This window comes from Pogona vitticeps, chromosome 9 (assembly GCF_051106095.1).
Source record: "Pogona vitticeps strain Pit_001003342236 chromosome 9, PviZW2.1, whole genome shotgun sequence".
NCBI classification, from domain to species: domain Eukaryota; kingdom Metazoa; phylum Chordata; class Lepidosauria; order Squamata; family Agamidae; genus Pogona; species Pogona vitticeps.
The window spans coordinates 15,296,859-15,323,598 of NC_135791.1; the positions used below are offsets into that span (position 1 = coordinate 15,296,859).

Sequence of the window (26,740 nt, forward strand, 5' to 3'; positions counted from 1 at the left end):
TGGAATTTTTACTGAAACAGCGCCGTCTACATTGGCTTTGGCACGTCGTGAGAATGGCTGATGGTCGGATTGCAAAAGATCTCCTGTATGGAGAATTAGTGCAGGGAATCCGCCCCAGAGGGAAACCACAGCTGCAATACAAGGACATCTGCAAGCGGGATCTGAAGGTCTTAGGAATGGACCTCAACAGATGGGAAACCTTGACATCTGAGTGTTCAGCCTGGAGGCAGGTGGTGCATCATGTCCTCTCCCAATTTGAAGAGACACTTGTACAGCAGGCCAAGGCAAAAAGGCAGTCCCGAAATGAGCAAAACCAGGAACTAGACAGGGGACAGATTGTATTTGTCTTCAGTGTGGAAGAGATTGTCACTCTCGAATTGGCCTTCTCAGCCACACTAGACGCTGTTCCATGTCCTCCATATAGAGCACAATACCATAGTCTCTCAAGACTGAAGGATGCTACAGGGGATGGTCAGTGACCAGGAAGATAAGAATACATTATTTAGATAAAATCATGTATCAGAGACATTGGTCAAGACATGCATCATCTGGCTGTTTTATGACATTAAAATTAAAAAGATGTTTTAAGTTAGCCAGTAGCATATATAAAAGCTTTTAAAACATCAAAGCAATCACATGGTATAGGATGAAATTAGGGGGCATATATAACCATCAGTATGACACCTAACTCTCCTAGAAAGTAAGTTAAACAAGAAATCTCTAACCAGGGCAGAGGCACTCGAAGACCTTGTGCCATCAGGAGACTGTGGCAAGCTACTGTGGCAGTGCAGTATTTGGTCACTTTATTAGTAATGTAAGAAATTGCATTGGAGAGCAACAAAAGAATATAAAATTCATTGGATCTTCCTGGAATTTTTTTAAAAATAGCAAAGATTCTTGCAGAGATCTCGATAGAAATGACAACATAAGAGGTCATGTCCCCTGTTTCTATTTCATCACCATCGTAAGGACAAACAATCAAAATAGGGTATGCCTTGAAATCTCCCTTCCAAAAGATTAGAAGGCAACACATTAAATCTGGCTAAGGTTTATTTAACTATTTAATTTTCAGAGCGTGGAGGTTCTGGAACTGGACCTCACTTACCATTATGCACCTTGACATGGGAGCGACTCTGTAGAACTTGGATGGCCAGCAGACTGAGATGTACCACTGAATCTCAGGGAAATTTGCACAATTGAATTGTTTATCAAAGCCCCTTCTCAAGCTCAATATTCTTTAATTATGAGTGTATTTTTTTACATTAGACCTCTAGTTTGAAAAAGAAAATTGTATGTACATGCCTCTCATGTGAGACAAAATATGTACAAAGCTACACATACTGTAGGAGAACATGACATATGTGCTGCCAAGGGCTCCATAGACAGTGGTCACCCAGGAAAGAGCTGTTGGTGAAGGAGCAACAGTTCACTGTTTCCAATCATCAGTAAAAGGGGTGAAAAGAATACTAGATTATGTGAACCTTTATCAAGTCCAGCAAGACTTTTGCTCATCCATAGTAAGGTTAACATTCTTCTATGATGCTGTAGTAAAGATGAAAAATACTTATCTGAAGAAAATGGAAGGGATCTTTACATTTAAAAAGTGGGAGACATCTCTTTAGAGGAGACTCATATCCCCTGGATACATGAGTCTTGTTTTGAGCAAATATAAAGCTTGAAATTCTAAAGGGCCACAAAAAAAGCCATAGGGTCTGTGCTATTAAATATAAGAGAGATGGCCATTAAGCAGTCCCACAATAGTGGGGCAAATCATTATCCTCACCATAAATCCCACAATTAGTCAGATGGGCAGCATATAAATCAAATAAATAAAATTGCCAGAACTTCACAATTCAGGTTTCTTGCTAACTTTTTCTGCACAGGCTTTGCCACCATACTGTAGCCTCATCAGCTCCTATAAGGGCAGTTCTCTGTTTCTGACTCCTCCCTAGAATAAAGAAATACCAGCTCATCATGCATTACTAAAGAAAAAACCCTCAATGTACAATGAATTATACAATCTGCCCTTTTGTACTCTTTCAGCAATAACCCAACAAGGAATAATATCAAATCCCAGTCCTGCTTCTAAAATATTTTGACTATCTTTGAGGTCTGTGAATGGAAATGACAGCAGCTACAGAGGTCAAAGCAGAATTTGCAGTACAAATTGCTAATCAGGCAGATTCAGCAGAAGCAAAAGATGAAGTGGAGGAGCAGGAGGAAGAGGAGGAGGATCATTCTGGCCAGGCATGTTCCTATGTCCTCTACATTGGGAACCTGAACCCCAAATATTCCTCTGATGTTCTCTGCAGCATGTTGAAGGACATATTTGGAATGGCGAACGTCACACTTCAGAGACACAACATCGAAGTTATAAGGAAACGCAGACAGGCCCATGCCTTTGTCCAGCTGGCAACAGAGACCAGTCTGGAATGTGTTCTGAAATGCCTGCTGATTGCCTCAGATGGAGAGGAAGACCTCACCAAGAAACTTGTGAAAAAAGGAAAAAGTTTAGTTGTAGGACCTGGCAAGAAGTTTGCATTTGGAAACAAAGATGGCAGAGAGGTAAGCCTGCTGGAGTGGGTGTAACCTGCTGTGGGGGGTCCTTCAATTTTAAAAAACACAAAAAGAAGGAAAGACAAAGCACAAAAAAGAAGTTGCTGTAGGCCTTGAGAGCTCTACCTGAGTAACACTGAGGAAGCAGAAGAAAATCAGTATTTCTTCACAACTACTAGGTACATCTTTCATTACAAAGCTCAAAGGTAAAAACTGTTAATATTCTCTATATTAACATACATGGTTCCTCTGCTAGTCTTCACCACCACCACACTCCTTGTTGCTCTTGCATGGTTATCTGTTTTCTGTCTCTTATAGCAATGTGTGTGTGTGTGTATGGCAGCCAGGGCCACTCTGGGTGGTTTACAACAGAAAAACAACAGAATGACAAAATAATACAATATCAATACAATTGGGGAGTAAATCAAATATCATACTGTGCAGTGAGAATAAATACAATACAATAAATTACAATGTATTGTGGTGGCACCGCGGGCTAAACCGCAGAAGCCTGTGCTGCAGGGTCAGAAGACCGGCAGTTGTAAGATCGAATCCATGTGACGGAATGAGCGCCCGTCGCTTGTCCCAGCTCCCGCCGACCTAGCGGTTCGAAAGCATGCAAATGCAAGTAGATAAATAGGGACCACCTCGGTGGGAAGGTAACAGTGTTCCGTGTCTAAGTCGCACTGGCCATGTGACCACGGAAAAGATTGTCTTCGGACAAAACACTGGCTCTATGGCTTGGAAACAGGGATGAGCACTGCCCCCTAGAGTCGAACACAACTGGACAAAAATTGTCAAGGGGAACCTTTACCTTTACCTATTGTATACAACAGAACACCAAACACAGGCCGTAGGTTATTGCATGTGGAATGTAATCACACATCCAAGACTCTTAGAGCCAATGAACATTTTACTTGTGAATTTGGTATTTCATCCAGTATTTCATTTTTTCCAGTAAGTCTGATGAAGTGGACTTGTCAATGAAAGCTCACATTAAAATATAATAATTAGTCCTTAAGGTATCACATTTTTTGCCTTGTTTTGTTTTGTTTCTTTGGACTTTGCCTGATATACAGTAGTACCAAGTCACCCTTTGTATAAATCTCAAGGTCTTCCTGCACTAGTTAACAGCCTTAAATACAATTTAAAAATAAACCTGGGAGTGAATGCCCAGTCATTTCCACTTTTTGCACTGTGAGGAGTCTGTACAGTCTCTCAGATGGTCTCAGAGGCAGAAGATTGGTCCGTGCCAAGGTTGCTCACCATAATAACCTATTTACACACTCCAAAACATCTGGCCCATAGACATTGTCTATTGGGGTTATTTCGCATTTCTTCCTCACTCAGTTTTCAAGGCTAAGACTTACCTTAGTATTTTATTTATTTATTTATTGGACTTATATACCGCCCCATAGCGCTACAAGCACTCTCCGGGCGGTTTACAATTTTAATTATAAAGGCTACACATTGCCCCCCCCAGCAAGCTGGGTACTCATTTTACCGACCTCGGAAGGATGGAAGGCTGAGTCAACCTTGAGCCGGCTACCTGGGATTTGAACCCCAGGTCGTGAGCACAGTTTTAGCTGCAGTACAGCGTTTTAACCACTGCGCCACGAGCTCACCTACATATACCACACAAATGTGTTTACCGCCGCCCAGAGACCTTTGGGTAGTGTGGGCGGCATATAAATTAAATAAATAAATAAATAAATAAATAAATATTATCAGATCTTTTTCATACACCTGTATGGACATAACATGTATATAGGTGTTAAACGTGTCCCAGTGAATCACAAGGAATTCCACTTGGTCTTCAATATTTCAGCATCTCAGGCTTATAATGAATTACCTCATTGAACATGGCTTCTACAAGACAATGAAGAAACAATTGGCCATCCCCTAAGTCAACAACCAGCCAAGGTCCTCAGCCCAATTACAGAATCTTATTTCCACCATAGATGATTTCCTTTGGGCGCAACATTCTAGACCTTTAGAGCATTTTTTGCATTCCTCTCAGCCGAATTCAGCTGTGTATACACCTCCAATGTTTAAGAATCCACCACCTTCTGAGTCAGTCCATTCAATCATCCTATTATTGTTAGGAGGTTCTAGTGTTGAGTTGAAAACTCCTTGCCTAAAAATTTAAATCCATTACTTTAGGTTCTACCATCCAGAGCAACAGAAAAGAAGCTCACATCATCTTCAAAGTGACAGCTCTTCAGATATTTGAAGATTTATTTATTTATTTATTTATTTGATTTGATTTGTACCCGCCCGTCTGGTCTATGTGACCATTCTGAGCGGCTTCCAATATAATACAATTAATAAAAACACATAGTTACATAAATCTACAAATGAAAATGTGGAAACCAAGAAAATAGAGTAAAAATAAAGGAGAAATGAGAAGAGAGAATCAAGTATTGACTGGAGGGAAGGCCTGAATAAACACCCATGTTTTTACTTGGCTTTTAAAGATACCCAGCATAGGGGCTGAGCAAATCTCAAGAGGGAGTTTGTTCCAGACGCGAGGAGCCACCACCGAGAAGGCCCAATTTCGTGTCTTTTCCTTCTGAACCTCTCTGGGCGTCAGCCCCCTCAACCTCACCTCCTGACTTGCACGGGTGATCCGGGTAGAGCTTGGTGGGAGTAGGCGTTCCACCGAATATCGAGGTCCTAAACCATTTAGGGCCTTGTAAGTAAGCATTAAAACTTTGAAGTCGATGCAGAAACAGATGGGCAGCCAATGCAATGCGGCCAGAGTAGGAGAAATATGTTGGTATTTTCTCACTCCACTAAGGAGTCTGGCCGCTGTGTTCTGCACCACCTGAAGTTTCCGCATCAGCCTCAAAGGGAGCCCCACATAGAGTGCATTACAGTGGTCTAATCTTGAGATTATGAGCGCATGCATCAAGATGGTGAGTGCCCCCATATCAAGGTAGGGCCGCAGCTGGGCAATCTGCCAGAGATAGAAAAAGGTGGTACGGACTACCGACGCCACCTGCGTTTCCATGGTGAGCGCTGGGTCCAGATGGATCCCCAAGCTGTGAACACCACTCTTAGCGGCCAAGGTCATCCCCCCCAAATGAGAGTCACCCAGACCGCTGACCACAGGGGCACCCATCCTCAGAACCTCCGTCTTGTCCGGGTTCAACCTCAGTCCATTTTCCTGCGTCCATTGCAATACGGTCCCCAGGCAGTGCTGAAGGGACAATAAGATGGCTATCTTATTGCTTCTCATTCTTCTGTTCTTCAGATAGAACATGCCCAGATCTCTCAACTGCTTCTTGTAAGGCTTGGCTTTCAAACGTTATGATATCCATTCTTACACTGTGGTCCTTGCATACAGGTGGGGTCTGGCCAATGCAGAATACAGTATTATTATTACTGTACTTCCCTTGATTTAGACATTGGACTTCTGTTGATGTGTAAAGCTAAGGATGTGTCATTGGAAGCAAGGACCTGTGGGTGATCATGGAACAAAGGAAGGCTAATTGCCTTAGAGAAAGTACAAAGGAAAGTCAACCACAGATGTCCGAGCCAGCGGAGCCTCAAAGCAATGCCCTGAGAACTCTTTTTATTAACTTAGCAAGAGTTATATAGTATGTTGTGAGAATTCAGATAGGATACTAGTTACCTAATCGTAACCAGGATTGGCTGAAGAAACTTTTTGATCTTATGATCTTATGCTTTGATCTTATCTTATGCTTTATGTTCTAGCTCTAAGCAAAAGGCAGAATGAGCGGTTATCCCACCCATTGGCAGCTGCCACTTCCTGCCAGGAGTGTGTGCACATCACTGAAACAGAATGCAGCTACAACCTTAAACAGAAGTTTCCCACAAGGACCGAGATCAGAAAATCCATGCTCTTATATTTTCCAGTCAGCATGTATGGATGTGAAAGCAGGACAGTAAAGAAACATGACAAGAAAAAAATTATCTGTTTAAAACGTGGCAGTGTAGGAGATGGCAGTTGTCAAAATCAATTTTGGCAAGCTGCATCAAGGCTTGTACTGCAATGTTTAGTAACATTTCTGGTATGGAAAATTCATACCTGGTGGTGTCACTGGTGTCACTATTCTAGTAGTGTGGCCATGTTTGCAGCCTTTAGTGGTCCACTGTTGGACATAAGTAGAGACACCACTTTGTTTTTGCATTTGTTAAACGTACGTTTGATAGCTACATCTTGCCCAGAGCATCACTTTGATATGGGCTCAACATTCAAAATTGGATTCTTCAACAAGTTGTGTAATCCTGAGATCCTTTTTGGGGATTTACCCATCCTATCCACCACTACAGAAAAAAAAAGAAATATTTTTTGCAGTTGGAGGAGGCATTGCCCCCCGTCCCGTAACTGATATACTTGTTCGCAATTGTGGTTCCCTGGGTATTGTGTTCTTCTGACTGAAATGTCCTGTTTTATTACCAAATGTTGCAAACTGTCTCCATCATCCTGTTGGTTTTATATATAATTCATTTCCATCAACTTTGGTACCAGACTGGCTGGTCTAAGTTGCCCCTATATTGTATGAGGCCCCTGAATCTCAATTAAGCCTGTTCAACTAAGCAGCTTACCAGAGCAAATAAATAATTCTAGCAATCCTAGAAATATTTCCACTACAAAAAATGAGTATATCATACACAATCCCAATGTCCTTTCTAAATCTATTTAATCTATCATTTAGAACTGCAGAGCTGATTGGGACCCTATGGACTGAGTTAAGGAGACACAGAGGGGAATCTCTGAACTTTAGGCTCCACAGCCAAATACCTAAACCACTGAGCAAATCTAACTGAAAGAAACAGAACTCGTTAATACTAATTTATATTATTGGGTCTGTGCTAGTTGAGATGAAAACTGACCAGTCAAGATTCCCCATCACCCTCCTATTTTTTGGACCATGCTCCATATGCCTTAGGAACTTGCTATTCTAGAAAAGTAGCTAGGGGAAATTCTTTCTCCACTATTGTGATCCCATTTTAAACTTTTCCAATTCAAATTATCTGCCACTAACTTTACATGATACATGGGTAATGCCAATCTTCAAATGAACAAAACTCAAAAGGTTGTTGATGCTATATTATTTCCTTCCTGTGGTGCCTCATATGCATCAAAACAAAATGGTAGAAACCAATACTGCTGAAGTAAGTTATATATGTACATATGCAGCTGACACAGTAACACTATATCCCTTTCAAAATACCTGTACATCCATGCAAAGCAGATTTTAATGCAAGTTGTCTCAATAACATTTGCCCTTGAATCACATATTGTACCCTCTTGTGTGGTTTCGCTTTATCATGTCTGCAGAGTGATTCTGTTGGGAGCAGCTCAGAGTCTCCTCTGGGAGACCAACAAGTGCATGAGAAAAGCAGGAAATGGCTGCAAAAGGAAACTCAGACTCACCCCATCAGAAAATCTGCTCAGTACTCCTGCAGACTGGTAGATCAGCCAGTGAGATTCCTGAGTGGCACATGTTCAGACAGTGCTATTCTCCAAAAAGATATCATAAAGAAGGAATGCCTGTTCCATGGAGCTTTCTTGGGTAGTGAGACCCGGAATGTGGAATTTAAGCGTGGTGGTGGTGATTATCTGACAGTCACCCTAAAGCATCATGTGCGGAAGTATATGTGTGCTTTCCTTAATAGTGAAGGAGGCAGCCTTTTTGTGGGGGTTGACGATAATGGCTTAGTATGTGGAATCAGGTGTGACCACAAAGATGAAGATAGAGTCCGCCTACTCATAGACTCTCTTTTGAAAGGCTTCAAACCTCAGGTTTTCCCAGCAGCATACACACTGAGTTTCATTCCAGTTATCAAAGCTGAAGACACTGGCATCTTCCTGAAAGTTATCCGGTTAAGCGTCCATCCTTCCAAACAGTATGGAGAACCTCTTCTTTATGAAACAGATCAAGGGGAAATATACCTACGACGAGATGGCAGCATTCAGGGCCCACTCACAGGGAGTGCTATTCAAGAATGGTGCCGACAGGTAATTTTTGTACTACTTTACACAAGTATATAGGTGCTAGTTCAACATTAGGAGACAGCAACATAACTTCCACCTGCAACAATGAAATTAAGTTGAAAAGCTCTTTCAAACATGTATGGTCATCTGTTTCACAGCAGTTTGACTCACAACTACCTAACTGGCTTAATTCAGAAACCTTACTTTTGTGTCAATAAATTGTTAAGATTAAATATTTTCAGTAAGGCTGTCTCCTGAAAACCAAATTGCTGAGAAATTGCAGCCAGAATGTTAGGTTCTGTGCATGATTTGTCCTTCCCATGTATGTACAAGAAAAGTCCAACAACCCCTTCCAAAGGTGGACATCCCTACTGTTATCAAAGGGGCAAGCTCTGGGCAAATGTGAAATACTCAGTCTGTAGAACCATTCTGTTCCATATTTGCCAACAGGATTCTAACCCAAAATAAGACCTAAAATGTTTTTATTGCTCAAATTCGTTGAAGCTGAAAATATTCAGCTTAGTGCAGTTCAGTCAGAGTGGCATATCCACTGTGATTGCCAGAAAATACTGGAGTTTCTACAGAACTATATGAACACTAAAACTAACACTGAACACTAAAATACCTAATGCTTTCTCATTGGCTACCATTGTTGATCTGAGGCCCCTTGTTGAAAAAAATCCAGCTATGCATTTCGTAAGGTACAGTGGTGCCTCACAAGATGAATGTAATTCGCTCTGCGAGAAGCGCTGTCCTGCGAAAAAGCGTCTTGAAATTTATTCGTCTTGCGAGGCATTGGCCTCGGGGGAAAAAAAAGTCTTGCAAAACATGGCCATAGAAGAAACTGTCTTGCGAGGCACTATAGTGATAGCAGAAACCAATCATCTTATGGGTTTTTCATCCCACGAGGCATTCGTCTTGCGAGGCACCACTGTATAGTGTTCCAAAACTCTTCTGCACAACCTCCTGCTTATTTAGTTCATTGTTGACTGGACTATGCATTTGGTACTGATTAACTAAATCTCAAGGGTGGAGGGCTGATTGCTGTGGCAACCCTAGCAGTTGAAGTAAATCAGTATTTGTTTGTCCTCCTCCCTTATCTGATAATGCATACAACACACATAGTAATGCCATAGTGATTAAAACAAACCAACTATATCTGAATGAGACGATGATTCTTGCTTCAACTCTATGAACTCGTCTAGCAATATCTGCCAACAAAGATATGCTTAGAGAAAGAAGCAGTAATTTGGACGCTATAGCTCCATGAAATGGAATGACTTTCATTTTGTATATCCCCAGAAATGGACAGATGAAACAAAGAAGCTGGAATTGAAAATACAGAGCTTGCTAGAGGAGAAGGAAAACCTGCAGCAACAAATACAGGAAAATACCAGATCTAGATGTTGTGTCCTCATGTGATAGCTCAGTAACACTGCCACTTGACATTGGAAACAAACACATGCTTCTACAAAGTAAAAATAGGCCCAATAAAGAGCATGGGTCTTATAGGTTTCTTGCTATTTTGAAGGTTGGCATGTTAGCCCTAAATCAAGAATTCTGTAACAATATTCAGGGTCCAAATCCTTCAACTCTTTCAATACATTCTGCCTCAGCACTAGATATGAAGAATGGTTTTCCATGGACTTCAGGGATGTTATATATTTGGGTAAGTTGTTCTCATCTGTAATGGATGTACATGAGCAACTCTAAATAGCCCGAGGTACTTGTTTCCCTGTGTTACATGAGCTATATCAGGAACATGTTCCTAAACGCCTCATAGTATGCTGGGAGTGACAGGTAAGTACTACACATAAGAATGCTCAATCTCACAGACAAATTGGAGTTATGCTACTGACTGGGTTTTTGCAGAGGGATTGTTAATTAGATTAAATGAGTCAGTGTTTTGCAGGGTCCATAAAAGAATGGCAATAAGGACTTCCAGCTTGATGCTGCAACGGGACAGCAGGAGGAGGATGGAGCTCTGTCTCCTGGGCTGAATTCTGAACTGTTTGAAACCCCCTAGGGGGTTAAAACCACCCTGAAGAGGTGGTGAATTGGGGGAGAAGCCTGTTGATCATGGGGGGAGGGGAAATTGCGGTTATCCCCGTTTTGATCTGGGAAACTCCCCAATCAACCAGTGGGTGGAGACAAGCAACTGAATAGCTTGCTTGCAAGTCGTCGGCAGCCAGCAATAGAGAAGCAATAAATCAGCTAATTAACATCATCATTACCTCTGGGTGAAATAATATTTTATAACTATACTGCTTTATGACTATCCCTGGACGAGTTAATCCCTATAACAGAAATAAGCGTCTCTTATTCCCACCACTTTTAGAGCAGCGGTGAATCTGGACAGAGGGAAGGAGATGCAAAGCGACACAAAAAATAAATAAATTGGACACTAATTAGACATTTAATTATACTTCAAGGAAGGAAGTCTGGTATTAGAAATTTAAGAAATTTTTCTCTTAAAATCATTATTAGCTAAACAACTCGGAATTAAATTTGTTATGGCTATCTATCGCATTGGCAAAAAGCCCAGAACAATGACCTTGAACATTCTATGGCGGTTTTAAGCTTAGAAATTGTTTTGACTTCCCTTTTTTTCTGAGAACTAACTGAAGCATAGACAAATTAACCCTGGAAAATCTAGTCCTAGTAAAGTGGAATTTTTAAACTACTTTGCTGAGATCTGAACAAAGACAATTCATCTTGGAATATATATCTGGCTAATGTGGACATATGTGGACCAATAAAAATATCTGGATGTATCCTAGGTTCTGAACCTGACTGGAACACAGGCCAAGATAGAATTAATACTGGAATGGACTGCTTCCTGGGCTGGATTACAAAAGACATTAGGCCATGAATACAAACATTGAGTGAACTGGACTGTCAATTTACATCTGAGATTCAATTCAAATTTAACCCTAAAGATAACCACTCTATTAAAATGGACTTATTGAAGCAATTATTGATGGAACTGGACTGATTACTTTAAGCCACTGGACATCTTTCACTTGGAATACAATTATTTGACATCTTGGGACATAATGTTACAACAAGGAAATTTTTGGGGATGAAACAAAATCTGCTCTTCAAGCAATTTTAGAAATAGTGAGATCCCACAATGGAGATGTGAAATCATTCAATGAGCAGTTAAGGAAGGACTATATTCAACAGGAGACAGGGAATAATGAACAAGGAAATGTGAGAGTGATGGATGATGTATGCCTACCAAAGGAGGGGCTGGAGGAAATCAGAGGAGAAAATTTAGAAGATCTAATTCTAACCCTGGAGACAAGAAGAGTCTTAGGTGTGCTAAGGGGAGAGAACATATACAAATGCTACAGGCTTGCTTGTGAAAACAGGTTAGGCAGAAAGAACAGAAGAAGAGAGGAGGGTATCAATTAATATTCTAATGTTTCAAAGTAGAGGAAATAACACCACACGTTTGCACAGGATTTGTTTTTAAATGTTTAGCTACTCTTAAGTACATTCAACAAGAATTACTTAAAACCCATGTGTCTTAATGATCAACTCCCAGATTTCAGAGACCTGGCTCAGTACACCAAATATTCAGCACTCGGAAGCAATGTAATGGCACTGCTAAATGTGAGAACTTGTAAAATGGAAAAGCCAACTACCATACTGGATACTTGAAAGAAATAGTCAATGCTAATTGAAGGGTCTGTTGGTTTCCTATCTCAGGCATGAAACACCAGACTACAGAAATGCTGAGATACAATCAGCTAGAAACGCCACTCAAAACTGAATAGTAGATCCTATGAAAGAACAGTACTCAAGTTTGACATATGACTCACACAGAAATACAGGTTGCTTTCTCCAAATTTTAATAACTGAACTGTGCTTGCACATCAGGTATATTCTACAGGAACACAGTGGTTCTAACCCAAGGCAGATATCTCAGTGAGAGTTGCAAAAGACATCTAACGTAAAGTTATTTGCTTGTATGTATGATCCCCTTGATGCAAGGAGTTATTTCAGTCCAAGAAGCAGGACTTTTAAAAAAACAAACCCCAAACCCCTCACTTGAGTTTCAAAAATACAATAAATGTTATATACTTACAGTTAAACACTCTTGCTTAGATGCATAGTCAATTAAATATCCTAAAGTTTCATGAACAGGAAAATAGTATTTCTGAAATAGTTCAGCAGTGGTCTTGAGGCACCAAAAACATCACTTTATTTAAAAGAGTTACAAAAATTAATTTATTCTGCTTTGAGAAGCTTCTATTCCACAACATATTAAGAGAGGATAACATAATTGGAAACCTCTCAAAATGAAAGTCTAAACAGAGATAGTCTTCTGGGCAATGTGTATGAGATGTTATAATGGCATTTCAATAGTAATCCAGAATCCACCCTAGCCCTTGCCTGACTTCCAAAGATCTTCATTCTAAATTCACAAATGCACTTGGAGAGGCACTAGGATCAGTTTCTAAAACTATATTTAAAAAAAGATTGGAAGGAAAACAGAACAGTGACAGGATTTCTCAAAATAAAATAATGACATTTAAAATATTCTAACAATCCTATTATTGTGTCCTACATGGGATCTTCTGAGGATGATACATATCTGGAAAGGGAGTGCAGAAACAAGAGAGATTATTTATCACCAACCATCTTTTCAATGCACTTACAACCTACCTTCCCTCCAAGCACTTTCTGGTAGCATATATTATTTTCTCCTCAATCCATTCCCTTTCACTGTAGGCCAGTTTGGGCTAAAAGATTAGTAATCTGGATCAAGATACTCAACAAGCTTCATAGCTGAACAGCAATTTGAATCTCTTAGTCCTAATCTAACACTCTACTCACACCACCACACTAGGCTGCTCAAGTTACTACTAGAGATGAGGGTATTCGTATACGTGTATCACCACACAGGTGGTGTTAACGAGCGTCCAGCCCCATGGGGCTGAATGGTCCACTCACCAATCCATTGCAAGTCTACCAATGGCTCTGCAAAGCGCAATCCACTCACCACTCTTCAACCTTGCAGCGACGCTTGTCCTCTTGCCTCCTGTCAGGAGTGGTGAGCAGATGGCATGCTGCGGAGTCACTGGCAGAATCACACAGACTGCATCCGTGTTGGATCGCTGAGTAGACTGTCCAGCCCCATGGGGCTGGACCCTCATTAATGCCACCTGTGCAGGGACATTCATATTCGTATATATTCGTATATACCTCCATCTCCAGTTACTACAAAATGCGCTACTATTTTTCACTTCTATGAGGCAAACAAGTGTGATCCAAACAGTACATCTCAGGAGAAAGTCTACTTTGCTCAGCAGTTCCTTAACAAAATAGACTTTCTTCTGAGATCCAACTTGTCTGCCTCATAGCAGTGAAAAATAGTAGTACATACTGTAGTAACTTGAGCTGCCTAGTGTGGTGCACCTGACTGCAGAGCCAGAGGTTAGGAGTTCAATTCCCTACAGTGCCTCCTTGACAGGAGCTGGAACTGATGATCCATAGGGTCCCTTCCAGCTCTACAGTTCTAAGATTATTATATTATTACATTTGTCTGTAGTAGCGCAAAATGCCCTCACTACACATACCAATTCCAGTCTAGAAGGACTCTCAGGTCCTGACAATTCTTTTCCAATTAAGAAAAAGTCTGCCCCAACTGAACAGTTAGGGTTGAGAAAATAAAGAAGAGAGAATTTAAAAATACAGAACATGAAAAGCAGACATTATCATTACTCATGATTCATGGCAGTAAACTTCAGTTCTGTGATCTCAGAGTCTGGAGAACTACTTCCACTTCTGTCACTGTATGTATCCCTGTTAGAAATAAAAAACAACAAAATAGTTTTGTTGGTTAAAGTGCAAAAACAACTTCATCCAAATTACCCAACCACTTAGACTGTTGTAATGAAGGCAAGGCACAAAATATAACCTAAAATGGAGAATTTAACTAGCCTAATTCACTGCAATTATACATGGTGCTGGTTCGAGGCTGCAAAGGACCCTTAGCTCCAGGCTTTAAAAAGATTGCTGGTGGACCTCCTCAGCTTACCTGTGACAGCAGCACTCCAATTTACCTTTAATTATCATTTATATTTCCAAAAATGCTCCAGGGTGTTTGCCTTCAGGGCATGGATGGATATGACAACTCTCAGACCCAGCTGCTTGATATAGAGGGCAGGATTTTTAAAGCAGATGTCTTTCTTGTTGAGTCCTACTGAATCACTGGTACCGTGCAGCCTCTTTAGGAGGGCAGGTGTTGGTGCCAGACTCCCTTTGGCAAATCCTGGGCCCCGTCTCCCTGGAGAATTGGTAACTCCACATACCAACAGGTCCAGACCTTCAGATACTTGGGGATTCTTTTCCACTTTCGGCACTCATGGAGCCCACACCGCACCTCCGCAATCGCTTCTTCCTCTCTCTCCCTCAGTGCAATTTCCCGTTTTCACTTTCATTCTGGTAATCAGTATGTACCTGCTGCCACCAAAATTTTATACTCCAAGACAATTTCCCAGTTACTTTATGGAGTCCCAATTTGGATCGAGGCAGCAAACTCTGAAATCGATAAGGTGCCTGCCTCCTTTCTTAGGAAAATCCTCGGGATCCCTAATCTTATCAGACTTTCCACCATTACTCTAGAACTGGGTATCCACTTACCCTCTACCCTAGCCTGGACCACCACCTTCAAGTTCTGGCTCAGAACTCACCTTCTAACCCCCTCTGACTCGATCCTACAAGATTTATTAAAGGACCCCTACACTTCTACGTGATTTCACTTCATAGAAGCCAAACTATTGTCATTATCTCTCTCTGTCGAAACTCTCGCCGACATGAAGCTCAACTCAGCATATCAAATCATTAGATCCAACCTTTATGACCTTGAACATGCAACCCTATTCTCCCAATTGAACCCCACCTGCTCTCCTCTTGCTTTTGGCCTATCCCCTCCCTTGGCCGCCCCTCCAATTATTTTAACCAATTGTCCAACCCTCAAAAAAGACGAGCTTTTATGCTCGCTAGGCTGAATATCTTTCCATCTGCAGCCCATCTTGGGAGATTCACTCGAATCCCCCGCCCCAATAGATTGTGTCACTCTTGTGCATCCGAACCCGACTCCTTGGACCACATCTTACTCCGGTGCCCATCCCACAACACCCCCCGTAAGCGGCTACTAGGCCCACTCCTCTCTTCCCTCTCCCCTTTTTTCCCCGACCTTACCCCCATACACCTGAGTGATTTCTCGCCTTTTATCACCAGTCAAGTTGCTGACTTTCTTCTAACTGTTATGAAGACCTCCCCTCCCCCCCCCTTACCCTAAACCCTCTGTAAATCTCTCTGAACCTAGCCTACTATAATCCCAACTTTACCCTTCCCCCCACCCGGTATTGGAATGTAACTATCCTGTGTACTCCCTGTACCCTGTAATGCCAATAAAGGTTTCTGCATGTGACTCCCTTCTCTAAGTTTAAGGATCCTAATTATTCATTTCGCTGGAGGCTGATTTTAACAACTGACTGATCGACTTTGGTGTGGACATATTGACACACTGCAGGAGAATTAACCAGGCTGTATTTAGGATTTTCAAGGGGGAGGACAAGTAACTTGGAGCAGCTACACTAGACTACTCTCCCAAAAATCCACTGAAAGCTGCACTGTTAGTAAAATGTGACACTGGTTCGCAGCTTGGTCAGCACACCACCAAGATTCAGCAAGAACTGCAACAGTTCTCTATGGGGCACAAAGACGTCAGAGTACTCTCCTACATCATAAAGCCCTACCAGTCTTTCTTCATTACACAGATATATTCCTTGCCAGAACAAAAGAAGAGCAGTGTGTGTACGTTTATAATCACTACATCTTTATGTTTGCAAAATTAGCAAGTAGTAATGGAAGTAAATGGAGTGGGAGAACAAGAGTATACATTCATCCTGTGGTGAGATGTTGTAAGAAAATAACAAACCAGGAAATCACACACTGGCCAAAATCCTGTTGCACAGATATGCAGAAGGCAAAAGTTTTAGCCGCAAATTGCCATAAGAAATCACCACAGACATTGTGTGTTACACACCAAGTCTCATGACTCAGTATGAAATAGGTAACGGTCACAGAGATTTCTTAACATACAGTAATCTTCTTCTGAAAGTTATACCTTTTGTGCAACTGTGCAACAGAAAGCATAATGCCTTTGTTTGATTCTTTGATTTTCTATGCAACATTAAAATGTAACAGTGTTTTCCCCACATCCATTTGTTACTCAGAGAACCCAGATCATTTACAAAACATACATCAATAATGAAGCCTGCCAGACTATAGTGCATAAATATGGCATGTGACTGTTTTTCTTCCAGACAACCCTCATAGAGACCAGGTGTGCAAAGAGCCACTTCTGATCTGGCATGACTCCATAAGCCTCTGGCAGGCAATACTAAAGAACAAAAATAAACTGAGGATGGTGCCTATTTCCTTCTAAAGAAATTGGAACTAGCAAATAAATGACCTTCATTTTACTGTGAAAAAGAGAATGTTTGGTACCTACAGATATTCAGAATACAGTATTAGTAGTACACTCCAGCAACAACAATGGTATGTTCTTTTAAGTTAAAAAAACAACAACGAACAGACCAATTCACCTTAGGGTGAACACTAAGTCAAGGCAGTTCAAATCATGACAGGATCACAAAGGCCCACATTTTCTTTCTAGAAAGAAACTAATTAGTAATTATTATTCTAGCTTTTTAAAAAGTTACCATATAGCTTGCATTGTTCCCAATAGAAACAAGAGATAATTTCCAGTGAATACATCATAACGAATAGAAGGGACTACCACCAGACAGTTACCTAAAGAGCCAAGACACTCAAATGCACTTACCTGGGGGAAAGTCTGCAACCCTTTTGCAGATAATGTGTGAGCCTCCCTGCAGAAGCCAGGAGTAGGCCAAAGTAAGGGGGAGATGGTTTTATAGGTCTCGACAGGAACTCTGGATGATACTGAACACCAACAAAAAATGGATGCTCTAGGATAGAAAATGATGCATACTTAATCAGGTCAGTATCTAAAGCAATCTAATTTAAATATACAGTGTATCATATATAAAGTCACCCTGGGTATTATTATTAAGTTTCTTTGTTCCTGCAGTTACCATTGGTACTGTATTTGGATGCATCTCTGAAATTTACTGTATATACAATCAGAGAAATGTATTCTCGAAGGCTTTCATGGCTGGGATCCGATGGTTGTTGTGGGTTTTCCGGGCTGTTTGGCCGTCTTCTTAAAGTTTTTCTTCCTAACATCTCACCAGTCTCTGTGGCTGGCATCTTCAGAGGACAGGAGTCAGAACTCTTTCCGTGCTCTGGTGCAGTTTGTTGGATAGTTGAGCATTTACAGCTGTGGGATCAGCTTTTGTCCTTTCCAGGAGATTGGGTGATTATGGTGATCAGGTTGTTTTTTGTTGTGGGTGTATTGTTGTGATAAGAGGGAGAGATGATTTTTCACTGTGATTGATGGGTGTAGTTAATTGGTCTTTTGTGTGCTTGATCTTCTCCTGGATTCTACTCTGGGCCTGTGAACAATCAAGAGGTCAACGAACTCTACCCAGCCACAAGGAACGGTGATCACGGCACACAACACCATCTAATGACACCCATCAATCAGAGTGACAGATCATCTCTCCCCCTTATCACAACAATATGCCCACAACAAAAAACAAGCTGATCATCATAATCACCCAATCTCCTGAAAAGGACAAAAGCTGGTTCTACAGCTATAAATACTCAACTATCCAACAAACTGCACCAGAGCATGGACAGAATTCTGACTCCTGTCCTCTGAAGATGCCGGCCACAGAGACTGGTGAAACGTTAGGGAAAAAACCTTAAGAACACGGCCAAACAGCCCAGAAAACTCACAACAACCAATCAGAGAAATACTTATCATTTTAAACTTATAGCTAGTGAACTAAAAGATTTCCTCTCCCAAAAATTTCAACTACAGAATTCCATTACTATCTCCTCTACTGACTTCCAAGGAATGAAGTCCCATGGACCATATGTCTTACATGTCTTTTTAGGTATCTCCCTGATACCAACCCCAGTCCTCCAGCCATTGATCCAAGTGCTCACCTTCCAACTCAACCACTTCCATTCGCTCTCCTTCAATATCCTGGCCCACAAACTTCATACCCTTTTCTTCAAATGCACTTTTTAATTCTGGATTTACCTGTGAAATGCAAGCGCTGTCCTGTGATTTCTTCTCAAATGCAAGCAATAACAATTATTAAACTCACAAATTTCCTGTTGCAATACCTCAAATCGATGTCTGTGCCTCTCTTCCAGAAAGTCACTATCTCCATACAGTTTTCCTGTTGATGAAGAAAATACCACCATCTGTTTTTCAAAACCACATTAACACCTTTCTCATTGCCATTCCCTACAGGAACAGTTTAAAACTCTTAAATGATGTGTTTTTGTTAAAGCAGATGTCTTTTGGGGAAAAGCTGCACATTAGTATACCACTCAAAAACATAAGAAAAATGCTTCAAGTTGAAAATGATTCAATAAAAGCAACAAATATCAATCATGTACCAATTCTGGAAGATTTTACAAAATATGAGATTTTACAATAATACTCCACATGAACTGTTCCACAGTGGCCAACCAGATGTCTCTAAATACACTGATGGGGCATGAAAGCAATAGCTCTCTGTCACTGTGGCTTTTAAATAACTGGTTATCAATGATATACTACATCTAAAGCTGTAAGTTCCATTTAGCTGCCATGTCAACAGCTGTAAGCTAACCTCCATGAACTTGCTGATCCCTTATTAAAGCCACCAAAGGTAGTAGCTATCACCAGATTCCCTAGCAATGAATTCCAACATACAGTATGTGAATTCCACATACAGTATGTGAAGCAGTGTTTTCTTTTCCAGCTCCAAATCTACAGTAAATTACTTTAGATTATCCCAGATTTATAGTATGAAAAAGGAGGAAAAGACTCCACCCCTGGTAACAGTGGGTGGAGGCAGAGTTTAACAAAGACCTTTTATAGTAATTTATAAGTTACATCATAAATTGGTGCCATCGAATTTCTAAAAAATCAATCAAAGGAAAGAAGGAAAAAATAAAGAAGAGAAAGAAGAGAAAGTGGGTGTAGGGGACAGAACACTAGTAAAAGTCATACTCATGACTGAGTTCTTGGTTTGAAAGATTGTTCTCCTCTTGCCAAGCCGCATAGTCCCACCCATTTGACCAGGATTATGTTCTGGCATGTCTATTACCTGAGGGAGATAGTTCAAAGAATACTGTATGACTGAAAAGGAATTAAGAGAGCAAACATAGCTAAACCACTACAAACAGAAAACACAAACAAATGCTAATTTCTAACATAAAACAATGCATCAAAAGGCTTACAAACACCAATATTAATTGTTTATATTTTAAAAGTGGGAAAGAAACTAGTACCCATATATTTGCATCAGGTAATTAAGAGTGAAGTCGAACTGGGAAGAGATTGTAATGTAAGGCCTGGCCCGGCTTTCTTTGTCTTGTATATAAAACAGCCAATATTAAGATTGTATATATAAGTAGACTTCAAAGGTGGATAAGAAGTGTAGCAAGATGTGACAGATGTGTAGGTGGAAACCCCATCTACCAGCTAACACTAAAACAGAAGCTGGAGATAATTCTTAAATCTGGGCCTCTATGGAGTGCATTTTGCACTTACAGGTCATGTTTTAATCTTACATCCCATGTGCAGATGGCCACAGATAAAGATATTTTTTCCTCCATATATGGGAGAGAGATAATTCAATGTAGCCCTGAATATCTGAATTCAATATTATGCAGAAACATAGAAATATGCAACATAAGCATGATGTTTCATCTGTCTTTTTCACATTTATCAGTTTCTGTTGCATCTCACAAAAGAGAAAGAGAATGGTTTATATCTATGCCAAATTTCACATTCACCATAATTCCTGTTTAAACCAATTAGGCCATTTCATATTTCTGATTCCCTAAATAATAAGAAATGTGGTGTATATATATATTATAAAACCATGCTGGGATCCAAACTCACATCACACTTACCACTGGATGTGTAGTTTCAGGGTCAAATTCAGTTGAGTTAGCATCTGTAGGTTACAGTGTTCGATTAGCTATGGCTTCTAGTATAAACTCTAGGATATTTCTCAATTCAAAATAAGAGATACCTTTTCCATTAATCCAATACAGTAACATAAGTGTTGATCACCATAACACAGGGAATACTGCCCAACTCAAATCATAAGGATAGTAACATGCATTCTTTAGTGGTTTCTACATTACGATATTTGTACCTTGTAGTTACCAATCCCTTTTTAAAAATGAAGACTTGCATAGATAGATCTGTGACCTGTAGGCACTTGATGAAAATTTTTTTCTAAGTAATAATCTCACCAAGTGATCTTAAGCAAACTAAGATCTGAGACAAGAAAAGCAAATCTTTCTAGTCCATCATACATTGTGGGGCTAATACTATTTCATCTTACAGTCTTGCTGCAAGGATTACTAAAGTAATATGTGTCTGAAGCATTCCACGGTGTGTTACACTTCATAGATATTAACTGGTTTTATTATTACATTCTAGTATATTATTTCCAAAAAGACATTTAAAAAACCCTTCAGTTCTGGATCTGGAGGAAAATGTTACCCACTCATAATAGAGTTACTATTTTAGAAAAGATTTGGTTACTTGTGTAATTATGGTTCTTAAAGTGGTGACTGATGTATCCACACAGATGGGTTGTGTACCTGTGCAAACCCTACTTTTGAAAGTTCCAGAGACTCAAAAACAAAAGTGCAAATGCAGTGCCGCTCTTCTCAGTCCCAATTTTCTACCACTAGAAAGACAGGAAGAGCGAAACAAAAGAAGAGGTTGGTGGGATGTATGGATACATGGATCACCACTTGAAGGATCATAGTTTGGTAAGTAACCAAGTCTTCTTCGTTGTGGTGTCCATGTACGCACACAGAGGGGTGATTAGCAAGCCAAAGTCTGGAGGTAGAAGTTACGTTAGAATAGAGGATAATGCAGCCCTACCAAAAGCAGAATCCTTCTGAGCCCTGAGATCTAGTCTGTAGTGTGTGACAAATGTCAAAGGCTTGGACTATGTGGGTGCCTGACAGATTTCCTCAATGTCTACACCTCGCATAAAGGCAGTAGATGAGATTCGTATATTTGACGAGCTGGGAGAAGACCAATGATAGAGACCAAAGGTTCTGCAGAGGTTGCACATCTGGGTAAGTGTTGTGGATGCTCCTTAGAAACATTTTGACAATTTGGTGTCAGCTGGTGGGCCACTATAGCCACGAAATAAACTTTGATAGAGGAGATACTGTAAAGTCTTTGTTGTTTGGGGTATAGTAGAATAGCAAGCCTTTGACTGTGTGGACCACAATAAACAATGGCAAGTCCTTTAAGAAATGGAGTGCCTCCAAGAAAAAGAAACCATGTTTTTTCAAAACTAAAAAAAACCAAAGCAGATATAATTTGTCTTCAAGAAACACACATCAAACAACAGCATTACAAATATCTGATCTACCCGAAGATTGGGAAGCTCTACTACTCAGCTGCACAACAAAAGAAAAGAGGAGTAGCTTTGTATGTGAAAGAAAAGTTAAACTCTAAACATATCTATTCCGATGAAGAAGGGAGAATCTTAATGGTAGAAATAACAATAAATCAAAAAAAGGTCTTGATGATAGCAATATATGCACCTAATAGTAAACAAGAAAAATTTTATCGTAAGCTATACAAAACAATATTGGAAAAAGAATACCAAAACATCTGCATATTAGGTGACTTTAATGCAATTGTAGATGAGAGATTAGATTATAAAAATGAAAAAAAAGGGAAAAATGGAAGGAGAAGACTGCCAAATGTTTTCTTTCAGATGGCAGAAGAACTAGGACTACAAGATATATGGAGAGAAACAAATACTAAAAGCTCTCAATTTACCGTCTATTCAAATAGACATAAATCCTGGTCGAGAATAGATATGATCTGGCTATCAGAATTAAAAACTGAAATACAGGAAGTAGAAATAGAAACCAATATTTGGGCAGACCATAATCCAATGAAAATGCGGTGGAAAGGAGAGAGAAAAGAAAAGAAAAGATGGACTTTAAATCAGGAAATTTTGAAGGATAAAGAATTTGTGGAAAGAACTAAAAAAGAAATGGAACTCTTCTTCAAAGAGAATAAAAAAGAGGAAACATCCCTGCAGACAATCTGGGACACAGCTAAAGCATACTTCAGAGGATTGGCCATATCATATATAGCCAAGAGGAATAAAAGGAAAAATCAACAACTTACAAAACTGAAAGAAGAACTCAAAAAACTGGAGCTAGAGCTACAAAAAGAACCGCAGAAGAAAACTCTTAAAAACCAGATGGAGATAGTGAAATATAAATTAAACTTAATAGAATCAGAAGAATTAGCTCAACAAGTCAAAAGGGCTAAACAAATTTTCTTTGAGAATGCCAACAAACCTGGAAGATGGCTATCCTATAGATTGAAAAAAGAAAAACAAAAAAGACTGATAACGAAGCTACAAGATCAAAACGGAGACCTCCAATATAAAAAAGAGCAAATAAAAAAATAGCTAAAGAATATTATGCTAATCTCTATGACACTCAAGAAGTTTCTCTTGAAAAGATAATACAATATATTAAAAAAGCAAATCTCCCTAAAGTACCAGAAAACATTAAAAATCTCCTAAATGAGAAAATAACAATGATGGAAGTAATGGAAGCAATTAAAAAACAAAAAAATGATAAGACTCCAGGACCAGACGGATTACCAGCGGAATTTTATAAATCCTTTCAAGATATAATAAGCTTACCAATAAAAGAGGTCTGCAATGAAGTCCTACTAGAAGCTAAAATACCCAAGACATGGCTAGAGGCATATATCACGTTAATACCAAAAGAAAATATGGACTCCACACATATAAAAAATTTTACACCAATATCACTGTTGAATGTGGACTATAAAATCTTTGCAGTAATTATAGCGGAAAGATTGAAAAAGTTTTTAATGGAGTTCATCCACTCAGACCAAAACGGATTTTTGACAAAAAGACAACTAAGGTATAACCTAAGGATAATTTTGGACATATTAGAATATTATGAGGTACATTCAGAGAAGCAAATGGCATTAATCTTCTTGGATGCCCAAAAAGCCTTTGACAATGTGAACTGGCAATTTATGATGCAGCAAATAAAAGCTATGGATTTTGGCAAAAACTTTACAAATGTAATTGAGACAATCTACAATGAACAAATAGCTAAAGTAATTGTAAATGGTGAACTGACAGATAATATTAATATTAAAAAAGGCACAAGACAAGGATGTCCACTCTCTCCATTGCTATTTATATTAACTCTGGAGGTATTAAATAGGAATGTGAGGAACGACCCAGAGATTAAAGGTACCAAAATAAAGGACGAGAGCTACAAGCTACAAGCATTTGCAGATGACTTGGAGTTTATATTGGAAGACCCATTGGAAACAACATTGAGACTACTGGACAAAATCGATGAATTTGGGAAAGTAGCAGGATTGAAGATAAATAAAGTAAAAACTAAAGTTATAGCCAAGCAAAAAAATCAACTCTCAAAGATGTCAGATTTACAAATAGTTAAAAAAGTTAAGTACCTAGGAATATATTTAACTGCTAGATGTGTAACTATAAAAGAAGATAATTATATGAAACTATTTAACCAAATAAAAATAGATCTAGAAAAATGGAAAAACTTACAACTATCACTATTAGGAAGAATTGCAACAATCAAAATGAACATTTTGCCAAAGCTACTTTTCTTGTTCCAAACAGTGCCAGTGAAAATAGAGAAGAAATATTTTGACGATCTAAACAAAGTGATACTACAATATATTTGGCAAGGGAAGAAAGCCAGAATCAAACTAAAAATGCTCCAAGAATCCAAGGAAAACGGAGGATTTGGTCTACCGGACTGGACCTTATATTACCAATCATCTGCTCTAACTTGGCTGAAAGAATGGATTAGCCTGAAAAACAAGAGACTTCTGTATTTAGAAGGACATGATCTACAGTTGGGTTGGCATGCCTTTTTATGGTATCAGAAAGCCAAATCTCATAGGTATTTTCAAAACCATTATATTAGAAACTCCTTGTATATAATATGGGAAAAAATAAAAATGAAAATGTACATGAAAATACCAGGATGGGTTTCACCCATAGAAGCATTTGTTCATCCCAACCTTTTGAATGTTAGAAAAATTTTGACTTATACAGATATTTTAGACAAAGATAGGCAATTAAAGCCAAAACAAGACCTTATAGACCACGGGTTAGATGCATCATGGTGGTCTATAATGCAAATACAATCAAGATATGAACGGGACCTAAAAATGTACGATTTTTATAATGAACAGACAACTTTTGACCAAATAATGTTAACATCAGATGACAAATTAATTAGGAAAGTATATAAATACCTTCTAAATTGGAAAATGGAGGATGAACAGGTCAAAGAAACAATGGTTCAATGGGCAAAAAATTTTGGGTACAATATTGACTTAGAAAAATGGCAAGGGCTGTGGTCTAGAAACTATAAGATGACAATGGCAACATCTTATAAAGAGAATCTATATAAAATGTTTTATAGATGGCATTTACCTTCTGATAGATTAGCTAAGATGTACTCTAACAGGTCAAGTAAATGTTGGAAATGTCATTAAAAAACTGGAACCTATTATCACCTCTGGTGGACTTGTGATAAAGCAAAAAATTTTTGGTACAAAATACATACATGGCTTGTTAAAATAATCAAAAAACATGTAGATTTTAGGCCAGAGCTCTTTCTGTTAGGTATAATACCAGAAAGTGTTGATAGACAAAATGTATATTTAATACTGCATATTCTAACAGCGGCGAGGATTATTTATGCACAGTAATGGAAAAATGAAGGAACACCTACGGATCAAGAAATAATTAAAAAGATATTGGACTGCGCCGAAATGGACAGACTAACACTGAAAATCAAAGGAAATGAAGATACAAAATATTACCAAACATGGGACTATCAATGGTTAGAAGGATGTTGTATAGATTAGGAGTATAATGTGTGTAGTAATTGTTTTACAAATGATTATAAGCTGTACCCTGGTAACACAATGTTAAACCAATATAGATGGATTTATATAATAAAAAAAGTTTAAAAAAAAAGAAATGGGAGTGCCTGACCACCTTATCTATCTTCTGAGAAATCTATATGTGGGACAGGAAGCAACAGTTAGAACTGGATATGGAACAACTGATTGGTTCAAAATTGGGAAAGGGGTACGGCAAGGCTATACATTGTCTCCCTGCTTATTTAACTTATATGCAGAATAAATCAGGTGAATGGCAGGACTAGAGGAATTCCAAGCTGGAATTAAGATTGCTGGAAGTATCAACAACTTCTGATATGCAGATACCACTCTGATGGCAGAAAGTGAGGAGGAATTAAAAAACCTCTTAATGACAGTGAAAGAGGAGAGCGCAAAAATGGTCTGAAGCTCTACATCAAAAAAACTAAGATCATGGCCACTGGTCCCATCACCTCCTGGCAAACAGAAGGCAGTGACAGATTTGACTTTCTTGGGCTCCATGATCACTGCATATGGGGACAGCAGCCACAAAATTAAAAGACTCCTGCTTCTTGGGAGGAAAGCAATGAAAAACCTAGACAGCGTCTTAAAAAGCAGAGACATCACCTTGCTGACAAAGGTCCGCAAAGTCAAAACTATGGTTTTTCCAGTAGCAATGTATGTAAGTGAGAGCTGGACCATAAAGAAAGCTGACTGTCGAAAAATTGATGCTTTTGAATTGTGGTGCTGGAGGAGACTCTTGAGAGTCCTCAAGACTGCAAGGAGATCAAACCTATCCATTCTGAAGGAAATCAATGTGGGAAAATGTATACTTTTACAATGTATATATCTGTGGCAGTAGCAGACATTGTGCCTGGGCGTGCAGGTCACGTATACAATGTGCCAGCTCCAGTAAGGATGATCACTAACCTACTTTGGTATCTAGGATAATTTCCTGTCTCTGGGTAAATTGTATCAACTTGCTTGTGTATTTAAAATGTTATCTGTCTATGTTTACCCTGCTCTGTATTCAGGAATGTTTACCCTGCTTGTGTATTTAGGATTTA

General features: G+C 39.3%; 2 protein-coding genes across 4 annotated transcripts in view; one reads left to right on the top strand and one right to left on the bottom strand.

The window, feature by feature from the left end:
* Nucleotides 1-10,002, top strand: SLFNL1 (schlafen like 1). Its single transcript, XM_072980053.2, has 3 exons — nucleotides 1-2,436; nucleotides 7,868-8,548; nucleotides 9,827-10,002. The coding sequence occupies exons 1-3, from the start codon at nucleotides 2,119-2,121 to the stop codon at nucleotides 9,944-9,946; spliced, it is 1,119 nt and encodes a 372-aa protein (XP_072836154.1). The 5' UTR covers nucleotides 1-2,118; the 3' UTR covers nucleotides 9,947-10,002.
* A 2,362-nt stretch (nucleotides 10,003-12,364) lies between these two features.
* Nucleotides 12,365-26,740, bottom strand: part of CTPS1 (CTP synthase 1) — a 53,600-nt gene continuing 39,224 nt past the window's right edge. For 2 of the 3 annotated variants that reach the window (XM_020810543.3, XM_020810545.3), the window contains 7 exons: nucleotides 20,609-20,652; nucleotides 19,701-19,797; nucleotides 18,824-18,879; nucleotides 18,641-18,737; nucleotides 17,391-17,535; nucleotides 14,258-14,338; nucleotides 12,365-13,127 (listed from right to left, as the gene is read on the bottom strand). In XM_020810543.3, the coding sequence (XP_020666202.1) occupies nucleotides 13,097-13,127; nucleotides 14,258-14,338; nucleotides 17,391-17,535; nucleotides 18,641-18,737; nucleotides 18,824-18,879; nucleotides 19,701-19,797; nucleotides 20,609-20,652 (551 nt within the window). In that variant the 3' untranslated portion in view covers nucleotides 12,365-13,096. Of the gene's footprint in view, nucleotides 13,128-13,985; nucleotides 14,339-17,390; nucleotides 17,536-18,640; nucleotides 18,738-18,823; nucleotides 18,880-19,700; nucleotides 19,798-20,608; nucleotides 20,653-26,740 lie in introns of those variants that run through there. The other variant, XR_012081100.2, reaches the window with a different exon arrangement.